This window comes from Lissotriton vulgaris, chromosome 12 (assembly GCF_964263255.1).
Source record: "Lissotriton vulgaris chromosome 12, aLisVul1.2, whole genome shotgun sequence".
Classification (NCBI taxonomy): domain Eukaryota; kingdom Metazoa; phylum Chordata; class Amphibia; order Caudata; family Salamandridae; genus Lissotriton; species Lissotriton vulgaris.
The window spans coordinates 787,053,665-787,081,502 of record NC_141700.1 but is presented as its reverse complement, the minus strand read 5'-3'; the positions used below and the strand labels follow the sequence as shown (position 1 = coordinate 787,081,502).

The following is a 27,838-nucleotide window of genomic DNA, read 5'->3' as shown; positions in this document are numbered from 1 at the left end:
GCCACGGATGAAGTTCTGGAACCGGTCCTTCTTGAGAGAAGTTTAGTGCACCACCAGCCATGGATGTGGTTCTGGAACCGGTCCTTCTTGAGAGAAGTTTAGTGCACCACCAGCCTGGGATGCAAATCTGGAACCGGTCCTTCTTGAGAGAAGTTTAGTGCACCACCAGCCACGGATGTAGTTCTGGAACCGGTCCTTCATGAGAGGAGGTTAGTGCACCACCAGCCTGGGTTGCACATCTGGAACCGGTCCTTCTTGAAAGAAGTTTAGTGCACCACCATGCACGGATGTAGTTCTGGAACCTGTCCTTCATGAGAGGAGGTTAGTGCACCACCAGCCTGAGATGCAGATCTGGAACCAGCTGTGATTGTTCTCTGGAAGCTGCAGACACAGAAGCATAGCGGGTTCTATGTTCCGGTTCCAGAGGTTGAGCCTTTCCAAGATGGCCTCGGTGATGCTACTGCTGCTGCTCTTGGCCCTGGTACCACCATGTGCCTGCTGCGTCTTCTGCATGAACCGCAATAAGAACATCTTTGGCCGCTTTAAAAAACTCTGTGAAAACTACAAGAAGGACTTTGGCATGCAGCACTGCAGCAAGTACAGCACGGCTGTGGTTTTTGCAGGCTTGGGCTTAGGTAGGGGCCACATCCATCCTGCCCACCGGTCTCTTGGGGAACTGCTGAACACCAGCAACAGTTCATCCCAAACTCATCCTCAACCATGCCAGCTCCCCAATGACTACAAGTAACCAAAGTCAACCAGTATCGGCTTTAAAGAAAAAGCAAAATGGCGACCGTAGAGTACAGACGGCTTCTGTCAGGTAGACGGTCTCTGCTCTTCACAGCTGAAAGACGGAATGGTCTACATGCCAGAAAGACGTCTCTCACCCTGGCTTCTTCCTTCCTCACTCATGCCAGCCCACCAGAGTCAACATGGCGCAGAGGCCACAAGTGCTGATTCTAAAGAAAAAACAACATGGCGACCGTAGAGCACTGATGCCTACTGCTTGGTAGACAGGCTCGGCTCTCCACAGCCGATAAGCGTAGGGTCTCAGTGTCAGAAAGACGTCTCCGGCACCTTCCTATATATGATCTCCACACAGAGGATCTTAATGGGACTAAAGAAACCAGAAGTGTACCAATCCCTAGTAGTCATAAAAATTCACAATTTGTACGTCTGGTTATTTAATCAAACAGGACAAACAGATCACCTGCATAGAAGTTTAGTCCTACATGCTCACTAGTACCTGTTTGTAATAGAGCCACCAGAAAAGAAATCCTTTTAGGACAAGAACCCTCGCTCACCCAAGGGTGACATGCTTCATCATTGGGTTTCCTCCTCACACTTGGACTGCAAGGTCCATGGGCTGGGCTACAACTCCCCAAGGGGAGGAGCAGAGTTGTTATGCAAAGGCGAGCCATGGAAAGGGGATACAGAGGGGCAGAGTGCAAAATAAGTGTTAGGGTGATGGATACAACTATCTGCAGGGGTCCACCTGTCCTGAAATGTAGCGAGGAAAAGTCCCATCAAAAAGACGTAACAGAAGAAATCGTGTGCACCAATGGTCTATTTAAAATGGGTATTTTTAAAGTAAAAATTTTTAAAACATTCAAAAGAGTGTTTTTAAAATGACTGTTTCTTTTTTCGCAGATGCAGCCGACATGGATGTAGTGACGGCAAAAACCCACCGAGTGTTCCGCGTCATAGGTAACGTTATCATACTGTGTGCTGAATAAGTTCCCCTTTCCACGTGCACTTTTCGTGTTGACACTGTTCACGTTAACATTCCACTGCCTAGAGCTGCCGGGTGGCTGTGGGCGGCCGGGGGGAGGCGCCCCTGTGCACTCTCTCTTCTGTCTCCTCACACCTCTGATGACCCATTGCCTTTCCAATCGGTCTGGACTTGGTGCGCTCCTCTTAACAGCTCTGCTTCTGTCGTATTTCTCCTTTTATCAAAGTCTGATAGCCAAGCCCAAGGGCCCAAGGGCCTTAATGAGAGCGAGACCACTAAGCATCACTTACGTTCTGGTGGACGTAGATTTGCAACACTAGCCCCCTTCCTATGGAACACCTTTCCCCTGGAGATCCGATCTTGCCAAGACCTTCTACCTTTTCGGAAAGCACTGAAGACCTGGCTTTTTAAATAAGCTTTTTAATCCACCTTTCCACCCCGGTTTCTGTTACTGTCAATTTTAGCGCCAAGAAACTAATCAGTGTTAGTGCGCTCAATAAATGACTTAATAACATAACATAACATAATTTAACTAAATAAATAAAATATACATATATATGGGCCTTAACGAGAGCGCGGATAAAGCAGTCTCGACTGAGCACCACTTACATGACTAAATGAATAAAATATACATATATATTTATAATAATTATTTGTGTATTTATGTATGTATGTATGTATGCAATCAGTGCTAATTGGAGATAGATTGATACGCCCTCTCCGGCTCCTGGGTCACTCACCAGACAGGATGGAACACTAACTGATGATAGAGGTGGCACACTTGTTTGAGTGCGCGCACACACACACACACACACACACACACACACACACACATATGTATATATAAATTCATTCATCTGAAGAAAGTAAGGAATAGAAACCTTACTTGGGCATTCAAAGTCATCTATTTGCAAGTCGTTCAGAATGGACTTTACTTCTTCAGGTTGATCCCAAATGAGGCTTTGAAGGAAACAATAAGCCCAACTTTTTGTTTGAAAAGTCTAAAGCCCCTTCTTCCTCTACCTATAGATGGCATCAAGGCACCCAGCCTGCCATAGAGAGTGCGAAGCCAATTTCATATGTGCTAAAACTAATAAAACCCAGAACAATCAGGCAGCCGCGGTCCGTGCAGGTAACAGCGGTGGAGCATTGTAAAGGGGGATTTCGAGGGACGATGCAGAGGGAAAATTAAATATTTATTTAATTATTTCTCGACATCGTGCCCCAATGTCCGCCCTTACACGGCCCCACTGCGGTTACCTGCATGGACCGCGGATGCAATCAGGCCTGATTCAGATCTCGGCCGACAGGTTACTCCATCACAGTGGTGACGGATATCCCGTCCTCTGAAATATTGTTCCCATTATATCCCAGGGGATTTATATTACGTCGGACGGGATATCCGTCACCGTTGTGACAGAGGAACCCGCCCGCCAAGATATAAATCAGGGCCTCAGTATCTAAATGTTTAAATTGTTACCTATTGTTCCCAGCAGAGCTGTGGGGGACGAAGTAATTCCAAATAACACTGGCTCGGGACAGGACGGGATGATTTAAGTCTCAATTTGTCAGGGCAGAAGTCACACTTCAGTACTGAGGCCACCATCAGACAACACCAAGGACCCGGTCAACTACCACTCAATCTCCAATTCGGGGAGAGGAGTTGGCCCAACGGCTAGGGCGGTCGACCTCGAATCTGGGGAACTGGGTTCGAGTTACGACAATGACGCTGAACATCCTGTGATTCTGGGCAAATCACTTAATCTCCCCGTGCCTAACAAAAATGAATGTGCCCTCATGTAACGAAACTGGTGCTATGTAAAGCGCTCTGATACCCGATTGGGGTCAAGTTCGCGCTATATAAAACTCTGTAAAAAAACAAAAAAAACATGGACTACCACTGAGAGGGATCAGGCTAAAAGAGCCCACCTTGGAAGCCCACAAGGCCCCCGAGCACCAAATAGGGTCTGTCACCCTCTGAAGAGTCAAGGTGCACAGTGAGAAGAAATCCTCATCAGTGTGCACCAGGACCAACCCACAACCGCAATACATCTGGAGTCATTTGCATGAGCCACACACACTGCTTGCAAAAACAACAAACAGGTTTGCAAGGAATGAGTTACTTAATCTCAACCACTGGTAATTGCTCAGGGCTGGATTCCAGTTGTTTCTTGACGCTATGCCATTCCAGCCAGATGCCAGCCATATGGAAATCAGACTTGGCTCTGCTCCAATAGGGACAGTCTTGACATGAGTAACAGAGACAGAATTAGATTGGATGAAGCCTTTCCAAAGAAGTGTTTGAGTAAAATACTGTCCCAATCAATCTAGTACCTGGTTAGTGTTGCAGAAGCTAGTTAATGTGTCATTGGGTCATGTGGCAAAACACCTTTACAGTTACCAATGTAAGCTGACAATATCCACATTCTTGGCGCGATTAACAAAGGGATTTACGTGTAGTAAAATTATGAATGTGGAGTCTCCGCACTCGAGGCGGAATCTCTGTACGGCACACTCTCTGCGGTGCGCCATACGGAGAATCCACCACGAGTGTGGAGACTCCGCACTCATCATTTCACTACGCTTAAGCCCCTTTGCGCATCGGGCTTTCTTTGTTGAGTACAAGGGGACATGTCTGAAGGCCACCCATTATTGAAAGACAGAGACTAGACTACCCCAACAGAGACAAAACAAGCTTTGTTAATGAGCAGGAGAGTCAACAACAACCTCCACTTTTCTCCGAAGGCCACATCCATGACCTTGTTGTTTCAACATCATCAACAATCCAATGCAAACCACCTCTAACGCTGGACTGGACAGCCCATCGTCCCATCCTTATCTCCATGCTCAGAGATCATCGACAATGGTGGTCAATTTTTCAACCAGCTGGAAACTATCAGAAGGAAAGGGCTGAGGAACTCAAAATCCAAACTGGTAGGCTGGACGCTCTCTCCACTTCTCCAGGTTGCTCGAAACAACCATCACATATGGAAGTGAAGCCTTGAGAGGAAGGGACTCTGCAATCCTGGACTGCACACTACTTAAGGTCTACAGAATGTTGTTCCCCACACCTAACTATTCCTCAGCAGTGCAGATCCGGTTGGAGTTTGGCCTAACCAAACAATCTTTGGCAAGGCAAGGGGCAGACATAGCCTGCTGGCACAGGATCAGGAACACTGCCCGTAACACCTTAAATCATCTACTCTGTTAAGAGCATCACCCAGGACAGTCCATCGCCGGCCAGAAACTCCCTTCTGGAATGCCTTGCAATCACCGGGCTCTGCCAACTCTGGGACATTCCAACGAGACATGCAGCCTTAAGAAAAGTGGTTCAGAAGTGAACCAGGATTCTTTCTTTAGTAGAAGACAAGGCCTCATTCTCAGACCGAAGCCACGCCTGGATGACGATTAATGGTTACAAATCACTTGTCCGCAGATTTACTCCAGCCTGGGCTACTCCAGGAGCATAGAGGGAAAGTTTCTGAAATATCGGTTGGGCATACTTGCGTCTGCCCTCCATCTTCCACTGTGGCTGAGGGGGCAAACCTGCAGCTTGTGTGGCGATGGGACAGAGGACATGCCACATCCGCATTGCCTGCGTAACAACCTGAAGGAGGAGAGGACTCGACTGCCTAATCCCTTGGCCGCTGCGCTAATTCCGCTGCGGCGCTGCGGCGCTGGGGGGGGTGGGGTGAGCGATGCGCCGCCATGCTTGTGATGGAACCACGCCGTTATGAGTCACGGGCGAGCTGTGCTCATGACGGCGTTGTTCCGTCATGACTCCGCCCACTCACTAATTCGCCGCACAGTCTGGGAATCAGTGCACGTGAGCGGAGCGGCCGCAGCATTACAGAACCACGCCGTCATGAGCACACGCCGTCTGTGGCTCATGACGGCGTGGTTCCGTCATGTGCATGGAAGGGGTTAAAACTCAGTTTAACTCATGTGGGATCCGCACGCGGAGACCGGCAGTGCTAGCCTGCTTTAAGTCAGAGGACCTGCGGCTGAATTGCAAGCTGGTAAAGTTTCTCGCACTGGCAGAACAAAAAACTGCCAAGACCCAGTATGGTGTGTTCCTGCAGCATCCTCAGTCGCCCCCGCAGCAAGCAGCCTGTAACTACAAAATTTTAAATCTCTTATGCACTGCTCTCTATTCCTTATGATTCAGCTGACAATACACAATTTTGATGACATATGGCAGGAAGCCTCCCTCTTGCTGTTGGTTTTAGTGCACTTTATTAGTCATGAAGAAGGGCTAGACTAGAGGTAAAGTTCCCTTGGCATTTAAGTACTCTGCTAGCCTCTATTTGTTTACAGGTCTATTACTGTCTGTGCACTTTTCAACCCTAGTGTTATCATATAATTTCTTTCTTATGCAGAATCTAAATTATTATGTGTTAGATTTATTTTTTACTTGGGTCTTAAAATATATGTTCTTCTTTTTCTTTTAATCTGCACTGCTTTTACTTAGCTATGAATTTAAATACGTTTGAAACTTGAAACTTAGCTCCATGCTCAGTGTCAAACCAACACACCAGGGCCAACCTTTCTGATCCTTCAAAGACATTTCCATCAACCTTAAGCTTGAACTCATCTCTCAATTCTAGGTCTGAAGTTAGCACCCTTCTAAGCGACTTCAGTAGTTTTCTGGAAAATTACGTGAACACGCACACTCTATCTGAAACACGCACATGCAAGCCAAACCTTCGAACACCCTGGTGCTCCAAGGACCTCACCAACAACAAACTGTTCATCTTCAGAAAAAAAAGAAAATGGAAGTAAAAGAAAACTTAGACCCAACTCTTCTCACCCTATACAAAGACCATATACATAAATATTTACATGGAAGTTGGCAAGACCCTTGTTCAATAGCCCGGCCACCTTTTTGGTAAGGAAATATCCGAACAACCTTTACAACGCAACTTTTACAACGCACTACCATTACAACGAATCTTTTACAACGCAAGATTCATTACATTGCATGCCATTACAATGCAACCATTACAACGCATGTCATTACAACGCAGTCATTACAATGCATACCATCACAAAGCATATTACCCTTACACTATCGAACACTTACCCTTCTGTTGCACCCCCTGGAGTTAGAATAGTCATTTTTACCCCTACACTATCCAACACTTACCCTACTATTACACCTCCTGGAGTTAGAATAGTAATTTTTACCCCTACACTATCCAGCACTTACACTAATGTTGCACCCCATGGAGTTAGAATAGTAATTTTTACCCCTACACTATCCAATACTTACCATACATGCAATGTAATGGTATGCGTTGTAATGGTATGCATTGTACAGGTAGTATGCGTTGTAATTGAATGAGTTGTAAAGGTAGTTTTTAAAAATTCGTTGTAATGGAATGCGTTGTAATGGATGTTGCGTTGTAAAAAATGTGTTGTAAAGGTATTCGCTGTAACGTCATACATCCTCATAAACAGTTCAACACAGAGTTCAACAGCATAAATCACCAGTCCAACATGCTAACTCCAACTGGAGTCAGTAAGATCTCTGATTATAAGGAGGCTGGATTTCTCTAATCTTGTGTCCTCAGGTCTGGTCTGCCCAAAACTCATTTACCAGAAGGTAACATTCTGCAAAACTGGGCAGCTAGAATGGGCTCCAAACCAACCCAAAACAAGAACAAACTCCCCAAACATTGACTCAGCAAAATGTCAAGGTCTTATGTGCTGAGCACAAACCATGTTGCCATGTTGCATAAACTGGGCCCTCACTCGTTTCTAGAACCTTCTTGGTCTGCCCCAAGATGTCCAAGAAAGTGACATGTGGTGGAACAGCCCTCTGTCTACGGGGACCCACACTGTGAAACAATTTGAACTTGGATCCCAAATCAAACATCTGTTTGTCATTATTATGAACACGGAAAGCCTTTTGGTTCCCACAATGATTTGACAACTATCGCAATTCCACTGAATCCCACCGCCTTCTTCTCAAAGATGCTCAGCCAACTGGTCATTAAGCTACCTGTACACACCTGTAATGCCCTCCATAGCCACAGGACCTTCCCCAGGAAGGTAATATAAATGTGCATTACAGCACCAGTGACTTGGCCAAGGAGAGGTCCAGTCCATGAGTAGGACTTTGGGTCAACGGGTTTGACTTTCAACACTTTCTCGCTTCTTTTTGACTCCAGAGTATACCATGAAAATTGATTTTCCAGCTAATTCTTGGGTCCAAACGGCTTTAATATGACCTTTTATCCCCAGAAAGAGTGAGTTCTGCCCAACAGTCTGCGTTCCCATTTCCAGCATTGATTGAGAACAGGCCCTCTCTGCTGGTTCTGCCTCTCTGCCAGTTCTTCTCTTTGTTGAAGCTGTGCCCCTCAAATACCCATTAGTGGTAGGCAAGAGCCGTCAGAGTCAATTGGAAGGTGTACTGGTTTCCCTTACTAATCTGTACTGTAATGTTGGGCCAGAGCCATATCAGTTTTCTTTCTAACCCCCGTCTATGTACGGATTCCCATATATATTCATTGTTTGCAAATCTATTGTTCGCAGATATCCTGAAATCCTGCTGTAGCTAACTCATGCATGCGTGTCTTCCATATTAGCAAGATGCTCTCTCATTCACCCCCTATCCCTGGGTTCTAAATTCTGGGTACACTTTCTAGTCCAGAATCTGCCCCACACGTGGTTGTGAAGGGGAAGCACAGGGCTGTGGGCGACAGCTCCCTGCCATAACATTTCCTATCACTAGGGGTGCTGGTGGCCTAGCTCCGCACCCACAAGGCTGTGGCAAAGCTCCTCCTGGTGTAATCACAACTTTCTTTTATTTCCAGAGATAAACAAGAAGCTGCAGGACTTCCGCCCGTACTGGGACTGGCTGCTGGGGGTGAAGCTGAACGAGTACGCCAGGAATGGTAAGATGGCTGCGTAGGTGGGACATCTGGAGAGGTGGGGTGTGGCGACGCGGAAGGGAGGGCCTTACAGATATGGAGTCCTTAACAGCCCCTCAGTGGGAGTTCTGGATTTCTGGACACCCAAAAGAAATACATTTTATTCACCCCTCCACGCGTCATGTTTTTAAAGAGAAACCAAGAAAAACTAAACCATTCCAAGCCAAGAGTTGTAGCTGCATGTTGAATGTTGTAGTCGTTTCATCAACCCAATAGGAAAACCAACAAAAAGCGAATTGCAATAGTCCATGCAGCTCAAAATAGTTACTTACACCACGAATGGGCGTATTTGTGCCATAAGAAATAAAAGAATTTTATAAAGAATTATCATGAAAGTATAAGACATGGATGGCAGATGGTTGCCGACAATGTTTAGCGAGAAGTCCAAATCAAAATGAAACCCCAGGTATGGACGGCAGGGACCAGGATTGGGGCAGGGTCCAATGGAGAAGGAGAAAAGCAGTGAGGGGGAAACCGTAGGGAATCTCAACAAGCTATGTATGTATTTATGTACTTATGTCTACGGTGTCTCTACAGGACAAACCTAGTCAAGAGGCAGCAGAGTGCTATATGTCGTCCAAAGCAAGCATAAAGCGAATGACTATGAGGAGGGGACGCTGGGTTGTGGACGGTTAATGCATTGTGATGTTGTCTACTTTAAAGAGGAGCGTTTTCAACTATTTCCTAATTTGTAGGATTGGGGCAGTCCTAATGGATACTGGGATACTGTTCCAGATTCTGGCTGCATAGATGGAAAAGGTATGATGTCTTGTTTTTTTTGTCTTACGCTTCTTAGAGCCTGATTAGGATCACGGTCGGAAGGGCTCTAAATTGGATTTGGTTTTACCTAAACAGATCCGGAGCCCTTGTTTATGACCAACTCGTTCCCAATTCAGAACTACCAAGTAAGATGCCTGGAAACCCTTAATGTTGACCAAATCATTTCCGGAAGGCATACGGAGAGATAGAGCCCTCCGAGACCAAAACGTACAGCTCTATGGAGTAGGTTTTCCAAGTGAGCAAGTACAATGAACGATTTGGACAACCTTTACGATTCCTTTTGCCTGGATTGAAAAGGCTGCCGGAATCGTTCTTTGGGGCCCCCTTTCACCAAGGGCCCTCCAATTCATGCCTGTGTGGTTACTCATGGGTCCCCCCTTTCAGACCATGAACAGTGTGTCAACCACCAAGGGGTGCCCGCCACATGATCCCCAACCACCACTTTTGTCAATGGGAGCCTGTGTACGCGTTTGGTACACAGGCTTCCATTGAAGTCAATGGGAGAACAACCGAATCGTATGCGGATGCATTCAAATGCATCGTACTTGTTCGGTCGGTCTCCACTGACACGGGTCGTACATAAAGCATTCCGGACAGGAGTTTTTCGGTTTGCTTTCTGCACGAGATAAGAATCGGGCCCTTATTCTGCAGTTTGATAGTGTCCTTGCTGTGTGTGTGCCAAGAACCACCAGAGATGGTGAGCTTGTCTGTAAGATAAACATGAGTGCTCATCGTGATAGCATTTTAAATGATGCTGCTGGTTTTGCAGATGGAGCAAATGGAGTTCTAGCAGCATGGAGATGACGTGATTATATTTCTTCATATCAATAAAATTGCTGTGCCCTTTTGTGTAAATTTACAATTGCTTGCTATTGAAGAAAGGTATTTTACCAGTGGTATCTTTACGACTACAGGGTCGCCGCACATAAAACAATAGGGCTAACTTATCTTTTTATGTGTGAAACCTCTATAGTCGTAAAGATACTACTAGCAAAATCCCTTTGTGAACAGCAAACAATCATAAACTTAAACACAAGAGCAAGTTTACCTTTGTGAATCAGGCCCTCAGTTTTGTCAGAGCTGAATTTCTATGAATTGTCTGCCAGCCACTGCAAGCCTACACTCTTGAAATCCATCAGCAGGGTTTACTCAGCTGCCATCTAACGAGATTAAAATGTGGGCGTTGTTTGCATAGCTCATAAACTTAAAACCAAAGGAGCAAATTAATTCAGCTAGCACTGCACATACAAATTAAAAAGGGCAGGGCTTAAAGAAGAGCCTGAGGGAATTCCCTGTGTTAAAGTCTTGAATTTGGAGCTGTAAGGAGGAAAGTAGACAACCTGAGAGCAAGAACAGAGAGAGGATTTCATCCAGTACAGAGGGGAACCTTGTACTCCAACGCCTGATGGACTTACAAGCCACTGATCATGGGAGAGAGACCAAATCAATACTGACAGGGCAAAAGTAAAAGAAAACACAGGGGCATATTACCAACAACTAGCGATAATTATCGCTATGTTGGTTTAGCGGCTATATTTTTATCACCGAGCTGCGGCGATTTTTATCGCTTAGGAACCTTGCTATTATCAAGGTATATCTCCTGAGCGATATAAATCGGCCGAAATGCATGAATATCCCTGAAAAGTCAGCGATATTCATGCATTATATAGCTAATGCTCTAAGCCATGTTATCCACCTCCCATTAGATAACATGGCTAAGAACTGCTGAGGGGCAGGTGTTAGCTTTTGGAGATATTCGCGCTTAGCGCGAATATCTCCAAAAGTTGGTAATAGGAGATAGCGATGTTAGCGACTGTTTCCAGTCGCTAACATCTTGGCACGCCCCCTTTGCATGTCATTAGTGATAAATATCACTGACATGCAAAGCGGGGCCCAAGATGGTCGCTATCTCCTACTAGCTGTCGCTAACTGGTGTTAGCGACAGCTAGGTAATAGGGAGATCATTTTATCTCCGCTCTCTTGGCTTTTAAAGCCAAAAAAGCGGAGATAAACCCCCTTGATAATATGCCCCACAGTGCTTACGGAAGAATGAGTGTGTTTAGGGATAGTGAAGTGAAGGAGATGCGTGGAAGAATGTGTAGGAGAGAATTAAAATAGGGCGCTGAAGTGGAAAGTGATGAAGTGCGAGATATGTAGGTGGAGGATTTCAGAAAAGTTGGGAGAAAAATAAGATAAGTGTCTAAGGGGCATATGTATCAAGAAAGCATTTTGCGAGTCCTTAATAGCGAATTTTAGAGATTCGCTATTAAGGATTCACAAAAAGGCAATGCATGTAGGATTCGCAATATTAATTGCGATTCCTACATATTCCTTAATTGCAAATCACAAATTGTGATTCGCAATTAAGGAATACCTTCCCATTCATTCCTATGGGCCTAGAGGCCCATAAGAATGAATGGGAAGACATTCGCAATTTGTGAGTACCCATTAGGTACTCGCAAATTGCGAATACAATTTCAAGGGGGCAAGGGTGTTAAAAGGACACCCTGTTGCACACTTATATGCATGTGGCACACGTACATGCCCCAAGGGCCTCTATGTGTGCCACAATGCACTTTGAAAAATGCTATAAAGTGCATTTTTCTAGGATATCGCAAATTACCCCCAACTTGAAGTTGGTGGTAATTGGCGATTTCTTAAGGCAAATTCGCACAACTTGGGGGCTTCCAGAATTGCATTTAAGGAATCGCAATTTGTGATTCCTTAAATGCCTCGCAAAATAGGGAATCTCAAAAGGCTTTTTCCTGTTCGCAAAATGGGCCGATTCTGAGAATGGGCCCGTTTGCGAACAGGAAAAGGGCTTGATATATATGTGCCATATATGTGCCCCTAACAGATTGGAAGACAGCTGAAGAGAGTGGTGTGAAGGGGAAAAACGGAGTGACTGAGACAGTCAAAGACCGTAGTAATGTTTCATTCAAAGCTTCCAATTTTTAGAATTGAAAATGTCCAATTCTAATTATTCACAAAAAAATGATTGTTGTTTCTCATTTATCTAAAGCAGCTGACAAGCATTGGCAAAGCAAATAAGGTTTGTTTGTTTTAGATGCATGTCATTTACTGTATGATGTGTCTGGAAGCAATTACAGAAAACCCAGAGCAGCCCCAAAATACTGGTTGGGCGGGAAACGCTACAGGAAGCACAGCATTTAAGTTTACAGGTGTTAAACCACACCCTTATTTATATAGGCCACACCCCTTGGAAAGGACCCCTAGTCAAGCTTTTTAGGCCACACCCGTTTTAGAGACCTCTCACTTTTTTCATCCCACTTAAAGCCCTAATTGAACTACCCTCTGATCCTGGGAGGTAAATCTCTTCTCTACTTTTATTGGGCCCCACAGGTTCAAATATCTCAGGTTTGGAGTCTCCTGAGAAGCTGGCACTGCACAGCACAGCACTACATCTTTCAGGGCTGTACCATGCATAGGGACATATACCTCCAGCACAGTATCCCTACATTGTACTCTTCCCAGGCACACATACACCCAGCGCAGACACCCCACCTCTGCACTGCCGAACTCATGTAGGTCAAGGGTGAGTTAAGCACACAGCAGCCGAACTTTAAAAATGAGTGACCCTGTAGACCTCACTCCAGTGACACAGGTTAAAAAGTAGCTGTTCCCTCCTACTGATCACTACATTATATTCTGCCACCCCAGCGCTTGTGCTATTGAACTTCTGGAGAAGGTGGTAGCCTTCTACCGTCATAAGGGTAGCGCTTTGGGCGCCCCTTCGGTCCAACATCCTGTGATTCTGGGTAGCTCACTTAATCTACCCGTACCTACCAAAATTTAACGAGTCCTTGTGAAATGTTACAGGTGCTTATTTATAGTTCTGTAATACCTGCGGGTCGAGTTCACACTATATGACAACTGCTAAAAAAGAAAAACGCCCTCCAGTCCCTCTGTTTTCAGTCGCCCCTTCTCTGAAAACCAGGCCATGTGCCAAATTTCCTCTGCTAGGACAATTGGTGAAAAACTGTGACTATCCCCGCAAATCCGTAATGCCTGGTACCCCTAGGTTAAAGCCTAGGTACAGATTTCACCAAGGGAGAGCGGGGGAGGGGAGGGAAACTGGCTTTAGAACAAAACTTCTGGAAAGAACTGTGAAACTCGATGTGAGCACGAGCAGCGTGTGCTGCAGTGGGAGGGTGACTTTACAAAGTGTATGGAAAATATACTGTGCCATTTCTCTCATGGCTTTTGCATGTCAAGCATACACCAGTGCTTAATTTGAGCCGGTGGTTTCTGGTGCTCAGCACTGGCACTTAATTGTCAACACCGGCGCTTGTGACAGTCTGCCACAAAGTGACGCTGTCTAGCCAATTTAGAGATGATCACAATAATAGTCAATTATTAAGTTAATATGCATTAAAATAACTATCACCTGCCGCCCAAGCTCTTTCTATAGCTTTGGGGGCCTGGAATTGTCTGAATTGTCACACTTGTAGGAGTGTGATGGTTAGTATTCATTCCTTTTTATAATTTACGTTCGGTGAAAGTAAATTTTGTGTTTACACATGGTGTATGTTTCTTTTCCTCTGTTGAGTTAACTTGTTGCTTCATTTGGAGGTTGTAATATTGGTCTTTTCTTGCATATTCTAGCCCTGAGGAAGTCTATGGCGTATTTCGCTCAAAGACGAAACACGTGTTGGCTAAGATCCAAGTGAATGCTGTTTTGAGAAATAAAAGAAGAAGAAAATGTACACTTCTGGACACACTTATTTTGGACTTTACCTAACACTTTGGACCTTAACTACTCAAGATACAACAAACCTACACACACACACACTTACACATAACTACAAACACACAGGCACTCTCTCTATCCTACACACACACACGCATACGAACGCACAAATGCACGCACACACACTCTTTTCCAGCTCCATATTCCCTCCTCCATACTCTTTGCAAATTCATTTGATTTGTTTTTATCCCTTATTTATGTCCCCTCCTCTCTCTCTCTCTCTCTCTCTCTCTCTCTGTTGCTACGTTGTTTCCATCTATCTCACCTCCTCAGTGTCTTGGTAGAAAAATGCTACCCCTCCTTCCCTTTTCTTTACCTCTCTCTTGCTATTCATCACCTCTTTCTTAGTTTCTCCCTCTGCGTCTCTTTCTGACTCTTTCTCAGTCCCTATCTTACTCTTTAACCTTCTCTCTCGTTCTTCCACCATGCCCTCTCCATCTCAGGCCCCCACCTCCCCAAGTTCCCTCCCTCGTCTTCCCTCTCCCTCACTGTCTCTCTGCCCCCACCCCTCATCCTCAGTGGTACTGGTACAAGACCTTGCCACTCACTATACTCTCAGCTGCACCAACCCTTACTTTCTTTTTCTCAATCTCCGCGTTGTTCTGTCCCTCTCTATCATTATCCTCCATTTTAATTTCTCCCTTTCTTTGTTCTTCCATTTGTGTTTTCTCTATTAATATTTCTTTGCCCGTTCAGTTAGGGCTTTCTCTGCTCTCTTTCATTTTCTCTTTTTTATTTTATCTCGGGAGGCCTGTACTTGGGGCGGAGGCCCCGCAGTGGTGGCAAGGGACCAGCACTCGGGGCAGAGGCCCCGCAGTGGTGGCGAGGGACCAGCACTCCGGGCAGAGGCCCCGCAGTGGTGGTGAGGGACCAGCACTAGGGGCAGAGGCCCCGCAGTGGTGGTGAGGGACCAGCACTAGGGGAAGAGGCCCCGCAGTGGTGGCGGGGGCCCGCACTTGTGGAGGAGGCCCCGCAGTGGTGCCGGGGGCCCTCACTCCTGGTGGGACCTTCGCAATGAGAATCTGCAGTACAGAGGATCCACCTCCACTGCGGGCCACAGGGGCGGAGGCCCTTTGTGAATCGGGCCCCATGTATCTTTCTGCTTTCTTCTTCTCTTTCTCCATTATCAGCTCTATTTCCTTTCAACGTTATTACTTTTTTACGGTCTAACTTTTGAGACAATTTTAACTGCCTCACCAGACTGTTGCTGTTTTTTGTTTTAAGACTATATAATATACAAATATAGAGGGGCATTTTGCATGTGGTCTTCACGCATTGGTCTGTTCAGTTCTGTCATTTAATCTTAGCTTCCACCCAGCATACAGCATGGGGCAGTGGGTCATCCCACTTCCGCCATTGGCTACCCTATTTGCGCCAAACAGCACAACGGTGCAGTGCAAATGAAATAAGTGAGTGTAAAGTGCGCTATTGCTATACAGTCTATGTACATAAAGAGTGACTGATCCAGGATGCAAAAGTGGCTGGTACACACTCTGACACAGGGTGAAATGCCCCAAAATCAAATAAAAACAGTACACTATTATTGTGTCAACTTTTCGACCCGTTGCGCCGTTTGGGATCACCTTTTTACTTTCAATATGGCTTGGGTGAAAAGTTGCAATGATTTTTTCTATTGGTGAAGAAACTGAATAAAACTGTCATGTTTAGAAATGGAACCAATCTTTTGATGGTTAGAATAATTTTCTCCAAGGAGGTAGAGATACCCGGGTCCCAGCGTTACGGGGCTGCTCCTTATTCTTACACATACAGAAGTTAAAGTTAGGCAATTAACGTAAAATATTGAAACAAAAAGCAAAATATCCTATCACCTTCTGGGACTGACCTACGACCACAAAGCATAAATATGTGTGGGGTAAGGCGCTGTATTACATTAGCCAGTGGCCTTAGTCGTCCTTCGGGGATGGGTGACGACAGCTTCAGCAGACTTGAGACCTCTCTGGGTGACGTTTGTGATTGTATGAGTCTCAGTTCCCATGTTCTACTCAATGGAAGATGGGTGGCAGATGGGTTTACAGTGTCTCTAAGTGGGTCCCAATGATTCCAGTCCCTGCTTCTCTTCATCCCAGGGATCAGGGAGGGTAGCTAAGTCAGTATACACCAACGTGCACTGGGGGTCCCAAGGCCAACTATAGCGGATACTCCTTGCCAAGGAAACACTGGGCTTCACGCCAGTGCCATCAGGCTCCATCCAATGAGGTGGGGATTAGCAAACAGCTAGGGACTGAGTAAAAGGTCAGGGTCACAGTGGGTACTATGAAATGCCATTTTAGCTCACAGTGGGCATCCAAAGGTGGTCAGACCTGTGATTTGAAAATGACTGCATGTGGCAAAGATATTTGTCATCTGGTACTCTCTACTCAAAGTGACAAGATGCCTCAGTGGATATATGTTCAGCCCTGAAAACTGCTTTGATCTCCGTGTTGTAAGTTTGAATCCCACCAAGGCTGGCTTCATCCTGTAGGCCAAACACACAAAAGGTGATGGGAGGAATGCTTGCAATAAGTCTCACCACTCGTGATTCCGCGGGGTAGAATTCCAACTCATCGTTCTTCTGCCCACCACACCACCTCAGATTAGTCAAAGGAACTTATGCAAATCAGCCTTGACCCTGTGCCTCATGGGAACAGTCCAGCCTGAACTGCCAGGCCAGGTCTACCCTGGACCGGACACAAGCAACCCAAGATCTGTTTTGGCCTGATCTGGGCTCATCAGTCGGGTATACCTTAGTTCCAGTGGCACAGTGATCGAGGGGCCCGTGTCTTGGCACACCCCTGGCCACTAAGGCATTACATCAAACACGCAAACGGTGATGGGAGGAATGCAGGCTCGGGTGAGAAGTCAAAGCCTAATTCAAATTTGGGTCAACTTCCAAGTCAATCTGAACAGGCAGCTAGAAAGCAGGCATTTTCTATAACTTACAACAAAAAAGAGAAACAAGAGTAGCACAATATCTCTGGGATGTGTGTGGGCAGACATCCCACGCGGGGCGGAGCTGTTGCTGAGCAGAATCTGACTCTACTTTGCATAGGAAGCCAAGCAGGTTTAGGACAGGTAGAGCTCTGGCCAGAACTATTGGCCTAATGTATGCTGCTGTCAGAAGTTGTAACTTGTCAAAACTATGTCAGCATCTCTGAGTCATTGGCCCCAGGGATTGCTCTAGGAGAGAGAGCTCTGGAGGCCTTACCCCTGAACCATGGAAGATGATTGTGTTTCTGTAAGAGGACGCCATCCGCACAACACAAATTGGCAGGCTTACTAACTTCACACGCAACGCAGCTCAGCAATCAAGTTGCCCCTCTGCACAAAAGTGAAGAAGAGTGGCACAGCTGGTCAGATGTGGCACTGTGTTCTCTCTCCTGGTGCTGGCTCACTTTAGGCTGCCATGCGCCAAAGCACACACCCTTGCACTGCAGTATGCTTTCTGTCAAGCACAGGTGTTATACTTGAAGGAGACCCTTCCAGTACAAAGCCATGCTTTAATACTTCCCCCCCTTGTATGTGTGCTGTCCAGTGCAGCACATGTGTGAAGTTGGACAGATGTGGAGAGTTTTAAAACTAGCTTCACTGTAAAGCCTGCCTCGAGGAGGCGTACTTTATTGGTGCAGTTCCCTGTCTATAAATGTTGGTAGATAGAGATTTGCATCACAAGCCATGGGTGGTTGCATAGGAACGCCCATGTAACACCCCCTACATATAAACCCAGTGTTCCACTTGATGCAAAGTAGATTAGTCATATAAAGGTTTTAGTAGAGACCAAGCACTTAGCTTATTGACAAATATGAGATGTTTAGATGTGGCATGTGCAATAGGAAGATTTTTAATTGCTATACAGGAGTCACTGAAGGAAATGGCATAGGTTGAAATTAATATATGGTGAAAATTCATTCTTACCTACAATCTGGGGATTACGCAAGATTTTACAAATGTATAGCTATGGTATAAGCAACTCCTTGCCTTGGTGAAGAACTAAGAGATTTTATATGTGTGTCCTTTATTGTCTATTTTAGCAGGTTTTTTACTGTGTACTTTACTGTTTTAGGGTAAAACCTTTGGGATAAATCATGTTTTAATTGTTTGTAAAGTGCTTTTTTTATGGTTAAATATGCCAAATAAAAATATTCAAATGGATGGATCTTTAAAAAAAAAAAAGTAGATTAAAGCAGTGCATGGGGCTACATTGTGTTACTTTAAGAAACTTTTTCAATATAAATTGTAATTTGCATTGGAAAGTAAATCCCTCCACAACTATTTACGTTGGGTTTGCGTCACTTTTAAGATGCAAATTAGGTGCTAAGTGTCAGCAAATGTGGGCCAAAGTGTCAATGCGCATAACACGACGCATCCACAGGGCACAGTCTCCACTTCACATGTGACATAGACACAAAGCGGACTCCACATATTACACATATTACAGCCGCGGAGCTCAGACTCCCCACATGACACATGTAAAGCCCGATCAGTAGCCACCTCCGGCACTGGGCACAGGCGGTGGGCTCCTGGCCTGAGAGCTCCTGACTGGGTCTTGAAGGGGCCCAAGTTTCATTACACCACTGGTGGTGGTACAAATTAGGGGCACCACCCCCAATTAAGCAGAGCTTTGTTACTGGATCAGCCACAATTCTGAGGAGCACATTGAGGGCCTTGAAGTTGTTGAGCACACTAGGGTAAGACGCGGGGTCAAGCGGTCAAGAAGGGCAGGACGCCACAGCGAGGACTGCCCTTGCTCAGTGTTACCACCTCTATGCTTGTTCCCTCTTCCTGCTGTCATCAGTGTCTAACCAGCTCTGTCTCCCTCTCTTGCAGTTCTGTGCCCACCTACATGCAGTAAGTATACCCCAAAGGCTGGGGGCAGGAGGTAATCTGTCTCTAATGAGGCTGTGATGGGGAGAGGGGAGAGTGTGAGAGGAGGAGGGTAGCTCTTTAAGCAGAGAGAAGAGTTGGTATCCATTTTCTCCAATCCCATGAGTGACTGTATTGTACAACAGAGACTAGAAAGTGTCTGCGTCTCTTGTGTACATGTGATGATAATCAGGGGGTAGTGGAATTGGGCAGCTACTTTGAGGTGATGTCAGATCACATGCAACCATTGGAGGGGTACCCCAAAAGAGAGTGGCCCCAATTCTGGAAGAGCAGAAGACATCAACATCAGGGGCGGGAAGGTGCTGTAGCCTTGTGGTGGAAGAGGTGTTTCTTGGAAATGTTGAGTGCAGTAGTGGAGGGTAACAGAGTAGTCCATTGGATGAACCACAGTGGAGGTGGAGGCGATTGTGAGGGGAGGTGCTGCTGAGAAGGGGGCACTGCGGGACGAAGGAGGAGGGTTGCTGGGTGGAGCAGACATGTGGACCTGGAAGTGGCGTTAGATAAGGTCCACTCCCAGGATGAAGTGACAGCCATGTCCTCTCCGCCGTACAGGGACCGAGGGGTCTGCAATCAACTGCACGACCTGCAAGAAGCAAAGCATGAAGTGCTGGTCCATGACGAAGTGTTATCCAGGTAAGCCCCACCCACCCATGGGCGTCCCCACTTGAAGCCCCTCCCTCTTACTAATCCTAATACTTCCATTTTGCAGTTGGTAAGCTCTCCTTCCCACCCAGCAGGACCATCTCTCTGCATGAATATTTTTTTTTAACTGTGGACTTTATTTAGCCGCTGGAGGGCATCCTCGGGGGGGGGGTGAGGGGGGCAGAGTTCACGTACAGAGCCCCCTCCTGGCTGGTGGGGATCTCACTGCTGTGAAGAAAGCAGCCACTGCCATGGATCCATTCACAACAGTGACGTTTGCTGAGCAGGCACCATGTTTAATGCACCCTCCTGGCAAACCTTTAAAAAAATTGAAACAAACTTCAAAAGCAGGAGTTTGTATCTTTAAAACAAAAAAAAGAATGGCCCTGACATGCAGGAAACTTTTTCCCCATGAGTGAGGGCCAATAATCATTTTCCCCGCTGTGTCCGCATGCATTGCATGGCCGACACAATCAGGTAAAGTGAACAGTGGTCATCCTGCTCCTTATGGGGAAGAATGACTATCATGGTGACCTGGAAATCCAGTGGCAGAAAGGCTGCTGGGTCAAGGGTTACCCCTGGTGAAGCCAGCAGAGGCTCTGCCAGTGGTTACCCACCTTTTCCCTGACTTTAAATAGAATGGGGTCAAAAACAACTTTGACGGGGTGGGAGGCAGAGAATTTTACGGCATTCCCCCTTCTCTGCCAAACCCTAAATTAAATGAAAGAAATTAAAGGTGATGAGAGGCTGCTTGCAATAGCTCTAGGTAGCACTCCAACCCATTGTTCTTTTGCTCACCTCGCCACCTAAGTTTGGACCCAGCCATATACAAATCAGTCTTGACCCTGCTGCTCATGGGAACAGTCCAGCCTGAACCACCAAGCCAGGTGCTCCCTGAACCAGAACATAAGCAGCCCGGCACCAGTTTCACTCTAGTTATGGGCTCATCAGCCAGGTACAGCTTGGTTCCAGTGACATAGTGAGCAGAGGACCCCCATCTGGGCATACCCACATCTGGGTGGGACATGAAACTCTAAATAAGCCCATATTTCTTCTAGTCCTTCTTCTTCTCCTGCTTCTCTACTTCATCTTCCTCTATGAAACACCCTTCCCCCAGGGCGCCCATGCCCTCGGCTTAATTTCTGCCTCTCCCCCAGTGTTTGGTTGTCTTTTAGCCCAGATATGATTTTGGAAAGTCCCTCATGTCCCAGAGATACTTCACAGGTGCTTCCTCTTCCATAGTAAGTGCTTAGGTGAGCACCACTTCCCCCAGTGATGTTCCTTACTTGAATATTTCTTCACCCTCCATAGCCCATTGTTTGAGGGCCTCTCTGCACAGTTATGGGGATGGTCCCCTTCTGTGCCATTGCATGCCCTATACCTCCACCTCCCTGACCTAGTCTCTATGCTCCCTCACAGTCCCCTAATGTGTATTCCCTCTACTCGTCCCCCCCTGTCGAGTCTCTATTCCTCATCCACATCCTCTGCTTTCCTACAGGTTCCCTGCTCCTCTGACTTGAGATTTGTTGGGACAGAAAAGACCCCCCTCCTGGCTCTGGAGAGTGTGTGCCCTTGAGTTCCGCAGAGCGAGTTTCTATGACATGATGATACACATATGCTTACCATATATATGTGTGTTGTATGTGCTGTGTGTGGCTGTGTCAGCCTCTAATTCATTTTGATTCACATTAGGGTAAATTGATTGATGGATTGAGGTTGATTAGAACCCAGACCACAATGTCTTGAGGAATTCTCAAAATCCTTCCTGATGCTCTCTGTAGCGGACAAGACTCTAGGATGTTGGGGATTGGCCTGCAAGTCCCTCCGAGGTGTAGCGAGAGCCTTTTCCTGCTCCATTTTCCGCGAGAAGTGTTACCCACAGCAGACTGATGGGCAGTTAAGTAAAGAGGCCCCTTCCTCTTTAGTGCCTTTGCTTTGGTACCAGGGAAGAAGGAGCCCCCCTCTCCATCCCACCCTCTTGCTGACACTGTGAGCCAAAGACTATAGCTAGACAATTCTGGGATAAACCTGTAAAACTCAGGAACTGCCTGAAACTGGCCTCAGAGTTGGATCTGTGGAAATCACAAGCTCAGTCTACAAACTTTGTCTTAGTGTGGGGGAGAAACGACCTCACGGTGTTCTAAGAAATTGTTGATGCATTTGGTGATGGCGTTTTTATAAGGGCTCTCTCCCACATCCCGTCTCCCAGAATTGAAGTCTTTGCCCTCACACTCCATGCTCCTGTGACTCTAGAAGTAAACTGTCCCACCTTTACACCTCTGACTTGTGATCTACTTCCTTCTTTTCTTGCAGAATCCTTGTTCCTCTGGCTTGAGATCTCTGGTCTCCCATAAATCCCATGTTCCTCGGATATTCCATTTATGTTTTGCTCTAGATCCTTGATCCTCTGTCTCAGGGTCTTTGCACTCCCCACTCCCGGCCCTCTGACTTGAGGTCTCCTCTCTATTGACCCTCCTCCTATGACCTGAGGTTTGCTCCACCCCACACCATTTGCACCTCCAGTGTGAGATCTCATCTCTACCTAGAATCCTTTCTCCTCTGTCTCTGCTCTCCCACATCCTCTGCTCCTGACTTGTGAACTTTGCATTCACCCACTTGTCCATCTGAATTAATGTTTCTGCTCTCCTTCAGGCCTTTCTTCTCTGATCTGAGGCCTCTACTTTACCCCTTACATCTCTGATGTGAGACCTCCCTGCTCTCCAGATCCTCGTCTCCTTGTTCCCAAGATCTCTGCTCTCCTACTCCCTCCCTCGGCCTTGCTGACACCACAGTGTCCCTCTGATCCAGAGGTCTACACTCTTCCAGGCCCCTTGCTCATCTGATTCGAGATTTTTCCTCCCCAGATGACATTCTCCTCTGACTTGAGATGTCGGTCCACCAGACCCCTTGCTCCTCTGATTTGAGATCTCATATCTCCAGACCCCTTGCTCCTCTGACTTTGGATCTCTCTTCTCCAGACCCCTTGCTCCTCTGACTTTAGATCTCTCTTCTCCAGACCCCATGCTCCTCTGACTTTAGATCTCTCTTCTCCAGACCCCTTGCTCCTCTGACTTGAGATCTCTCTTCTCCAGACCCCTTGCTCCTCTGACTTTAGATCTCTCTTCTCCAGACCCCATGCTCCTATGACTTTAGATCTCTCTTCTCCAGACCCCATGCTCCTCTGACTTTGGATCTCTCTTCTCCAGACCCCTTGCTCCTCTGACTTTAGATCTCTCTTCTCCAGACCCCTTGCTCCTCTGACTTTAGATCTCTCTTCTCCAGACCCCTTGCTCCTCTGACTTGAGATCTCTCTTCTCCAGACCCCTTGCTCCTCTGACGTTAGATCTCTCTTCTCCAGACCCCTTGCTCCTCTGACTTTAGATCTCTCTTCTCCAGACCCCTTGCTCCTCTGACTTTAGATCTCTCTTCTCCCGACCCCTTGCTCCTCTGACTTTAGATCTCTCTTCTCCCGACCCCTTGCTCCTCTGACTTTAGATCTCTCTTCTCCAGACCCCTTGCTCCTCTGACTTTAGATCTCTCTTCTCCCGACCCCTTGCTCCTCTGACTTTAGATCTCTCTTCTCCCGACCCCTTGCTCCTATGACTTTAGATCTCTCTTCTCCCGACCCCTTGCTCCTCTGACGTTTGATCTCTGTTCTCCAGACCCCTTGCTCCTCTGATTTGAAATCTCTCTTCTCCAGACCCCTTGCTCCTCTGACTTTAGATCTCTCTTCTCCAGACCCCTTGCTCCTCTGACTTTGGATCTCTCTTCTCCAGACCCCTTGCTCCTCTGACTTTAGATCTCTCTTCTCCAGACCCCTTGCTCCTCTGACTTGAGATCTCTCTTCTCCAGACCCCATGCTCCTCTGACTTTGGATCTCTCTTCTCCAGACCCCTTGCTCCTCTGACTTTAGATCTCTCTTCTCCAGACCCCATGCTCCTATGACTTGAGATCTCTCTTCTCCAGACCCCTTGCTCCTCTGACTTTAGATCTCTCTTCTCCAGACCCCATGCTCCTATGACTTGAGATCTCTCTTCTCCAGACCCCTTGCTCCTCTGACTTTGGATCTCTCTTCTCCAGACCCCTTGCTCCTCTGACTTTAGATCTCTCTTCTCCAGACCCCATGCTCCTCTGACTTTAGATCTCTCTTCTCCAGACCCCTTGCTCCTCTGACTTTAGATCTCTCTTCTCCAGACCCCTTGCTCCTCTGACTTGAGATCTCTCTTCTCCAGACCCCTTGCTCCTCTGACTTTAGATCTCTCTTCTCCAGACCCCTTGCTCCTCTGACTTTGGATCTCTCTTCTCCAGACCCCTTGCTCCTCTGACTTTAGATCTCTCTTCTCCAGACCCCATGCTCCTATGACTTTAGATCTCTCTTCTCCAGACCCCTTGCTCCTCTGACTTTGGATCTCTCTTCTCCAGACCCCTTGCTCCTCTGACTTTAGATCTCTCTTCTCCAGACCCCTTGCTCCTATGACTTTAGATCTCTCTTCTCCAGACCCCTTGCTCCTCTGACTTTAGATCTCTCTTCTCCAGACCCCATGCTCCTCTGACTTTAGATCTCTCTTCTCCAGACCCCTTGCTCCTCTGTCTTGAGATCTCCCTTCTCCATTCCCCTTGCTCCTCTGACTTTAGATCTCTCTTCTCCAGACCCCTTGCTCCTCTGTCTTGAGATCTCTCTTCTCCAGACCCCTTGCTCCTCTGACTTGAGATCTCTCTCTGCCAGACCCCATGCTCCTCTGACTTTAGATCTCCCTTCTCCATTCCCCTTGCTCCTCTGACTTTAGATCTCTCTTCTCCAGACCCCTTGCTCCTCTGACTTTAGATCTCTCTTCTCCAGACCCCTTGCTCCTCTGACTTGAGATCTCTCTTCTCCAGACCCCTTGCTCCTCTGACGTTAGATCTCTCTTCTCCAGACCCCTTGCTCCTCTGACTTTAGATCTCTCTTCTCCAGACCCCTTGCTCCTCTGACTTTAGATCTCTCTTCTCCAGACCCCTTGCTCCTCTGACTTGAGATCTCTCTTCTCCAGACCCCTTGCTCCTCTGACGTTAGATCTCTCTTCTCCAGACCCATTGCTCCTCTGACGTTTGATCTCTGTTCTCCCCCTTGCAGAGGAGCTGGATCTGGTTCAGCTGATCCTGGTGCTCGCTGGGAGCTCTGCATTCTCCATCCTGGTGGGCTTCGTGGTCTGCTTCTTCGAGTGAGTGTTGTGTGTCTCAGTGGTTTGTGTTTGCCTCTGGGCCCATCTTTATGTGTCCGCCTGTACATGTGACCTCTGTGTCTTTTCTTACTATATAAGTGTGATCTTGTGTGATGGTGTGCCCGTTGGTCTCTGGGACCCTTGTTGTATGTACATATCAGCATTTCTGAAGCTTTGTTCACATGTTGGTAGATGGCACACCTGCCAAGTCAAGCACACACTTACAACAGCTAGCCATACTGACTGACAGGGGCTTGTTTTGGGTCTGGGGTTTCAAATCCTCAGAGGGGATTACTAGCAAAATTAACCGTCAAGCGATTACAGATCGAAGTGAACACACAACACAGCTCACACTGCCGACAGAGGGCGCAATGGGCCTGTGCTGCCCCAGGAAGTCACCGCAAAGCCATATCCCTCCGGTTTGTTCCAATGTCTTTTAAGGGCTTTGCTAAGCCTGTGAGCCGCCTGCCACCCCCAAGCCATGAAAGCACATTCAGCATAATGTAATGTAATGTAAGGCACATTTGGGTATCCTGGCGCTTGGATTACCAAGCAACGTGTCTCTGAACTGAGATAGGCGAAGATCTAATCTCTGTGAAACAATCTGGTTTTCAATTCCTTCCTAAAGCGTGACAAGGTGTTCAATTATCTAAGCTTTGGAGGTAGTGTATTCCAAATAGGCCTGGGCGGTAAATTCCGTTCCGCTCGCGGAATTTGCAGAATTTGGGTAATTTTGGGTTTATTTTTTGCTTGTTCGCGTTCTCAAATGCGAGTTTGCAAGATATTTCCCCCGAGCAAGCAAACAGCGATTGCGAACAGTAAAAAAGCATCGCGAACAAGCAATTCCGCGTGTTCGTGAAATTTCTGCGTGTTCGCGGAGATTTTTTACCATTTCGCTGAGATTTTCGTAACGCGATTACGCAAATTCCGCCCACCCCTAAAAGTCTGGATGCTGTAAAGCTAAAGGATCTGCCACCCATTCGAGCTTTATTGACATGGGGAACACAGACCAAATTAGCAGAGGAAGAGCGCAGGGATCTAACAGGGGAGTACCATACAAACTACCTTTGTAGTAGTTTAGGCCCAGTTTTATGTATTGCCCTATAGACAATACAGAGTGCCTTAAATTGGACTCTTTGTGCAATGGGTAGCCAATGGTGGTCCTTTAGGGCAAATGAGGCTGAGGCTCTACGTGGCCGATTTAGAGCCAACGTAGCCATTATGATCTGTACTCTGTAATTTCTTTGTCAAGGAGGATAATGTGATGTGTCTGGAGGCCCATAAACTCCTCTGCGTTTGGGAGCAGCAACAAGACGTTGAGTCTTGCTGGGCTCCACTGTGAGCCCGGTAATGCTCAGGTGGAAGTTTTTCAACTTTGCAAAGCACAGACTAGGCCTTTTCACCTTCTGGGTGGGTGGTGTAATGTTCTTCCTCTTTTGACCCCAGCCCATTGGGACATCTGAGTTTGTTCTCCGTGGATGGAGCCAACAGATTCTCCGTCGACAGAATAATTAAGGTCAGACCATCTCTGAAGGAGGCAGGAGTAGCGTCCTACCCAGCCCGGGCACTCGCCGATGACCACATCACACATGAAGAGTAGTTATACACGTCTTTATTCTTCAGCGTGTAAGCAAGAACTCCACATTCTCAACCTGCTTTCATTTCCTTACCCTCCAATGCTTACATCACAGGTCTACAGAGTCCAACAGGAACAAAAGCTTTCCGTCATTCTATATTTACACGACCCTACAGCCGGCATACAGAAGGTTTGGCAGGCAGGGTACTACTTGTGTTTGCAACGGAGTACCCCCTTATCCAACAAACTCTACCTCAGCCCCTTTGTCTCTATCAATCCGTTTGTGTGTATCCTTGAGTTTGGCAGTTTCTACCCATGTGTGCTCTGCATTTCATTCGGTCTGTCTGTGTCTAGCCGGGTCTGGTGGCTCAGTGGGCTAATGTGTCCATTGCAGGGGCCTGTGTTCAACCTCATGGTCACAAGTTCAAATCCCGGCAGGTCCACTCAGCCTTTCATCCATCTGAGGTCGATAAAATGAGTACTATTGAGTTGGGTAACAATAAACATCTGTTATTCAGTGCCAAGAGACCTTAAGGTGAATGTGCGCTTTACAAATACACATGTTCCTTGAGTCTGTCCATTCTGTGCATATACCTGTGTAATTCCATTTGTCTGCATCCTTCTGTCTGTCGATATGTCTGTGCAGATATTTTTGCCTTGATGCCTGTACATATCACTGTGCCTCTGAGATGTCTGCTCATCCAGGTTTATCCTGGCGTCAGTCTGTCTCTGTGCCCCTTGAAATGTCTGCTGATCTGGGTTTGTCCTGGTGTCTGTCTGCCTTTGTGTCTCTGAGCTGTCTGCTCGCTCGTGTGTATCTTGGTGTCTGTCTGCCTCTGTGTCTCTTGTGCTGCCTGCTCATCTGTTTATATACTGGTGTCTGGCTGTCTTTGTCTCTAAGCTGTCTGCTCATCCAAGGAAATCCTGGTATCTGTCTATGTCTATGGCTCTGAGCTGTCTACTCATCCAGGGTAATCCTGATGTGTCTGTATCTGTGTCTGTTGAGCTGTCTGAATATCTAGGTTTATCCTGGTTTTTGCCTGTTTCTGTGTCTCTTGAGGTGTCTGCTCGCTTGGGTGTCTCTTGGTGTCTCCTGGTGTCTGTTTGTCTCATTAAGTTGCCTGCTCAGCCGTGTACGTCCTGGTGTCTGTCTGCATCTATGGCGTGTTCGTTTCCGGGCAGGTCTCTGTGGCTGGAGGTCTGACCCTTCCTTCTTCTCCCTGCAGGTACAGGAGGCTGAAGGTGATGGACGTCTATACTGAGACCAGCAGTTCAAGCGACAAGGAGGACTCCGAGGACTCCGAGGACTCTTCAGAATAA

General features: G+C 46.9%; 1 protein-coding gene across 1 annotated transcript; it reads left to right on the top strand.

Annotated features, from left to right (window-relative positions):
• Nucleotides 1-442: 442 nt before the first annotated feature.
• On the top strand, nt 443-27,838 carry TMEM95 (transmembrane protein 95). Its single transcript, XM_086945719.1, has 7 exons — nt 443-635; nt 1,651-1,707; nt 8,551-8,631; nt 19,043-19,063; nt 19,652-19,732; nt 24,855-24,942; nt 27,745-27,838. The coding sequence occupies exons 1-7, from the start codon at nt 443-445 to the stop codon at nt 27,836-27,838; spliced, it is 615 nt and encodes a 204-aa protein (XP_086801845.1).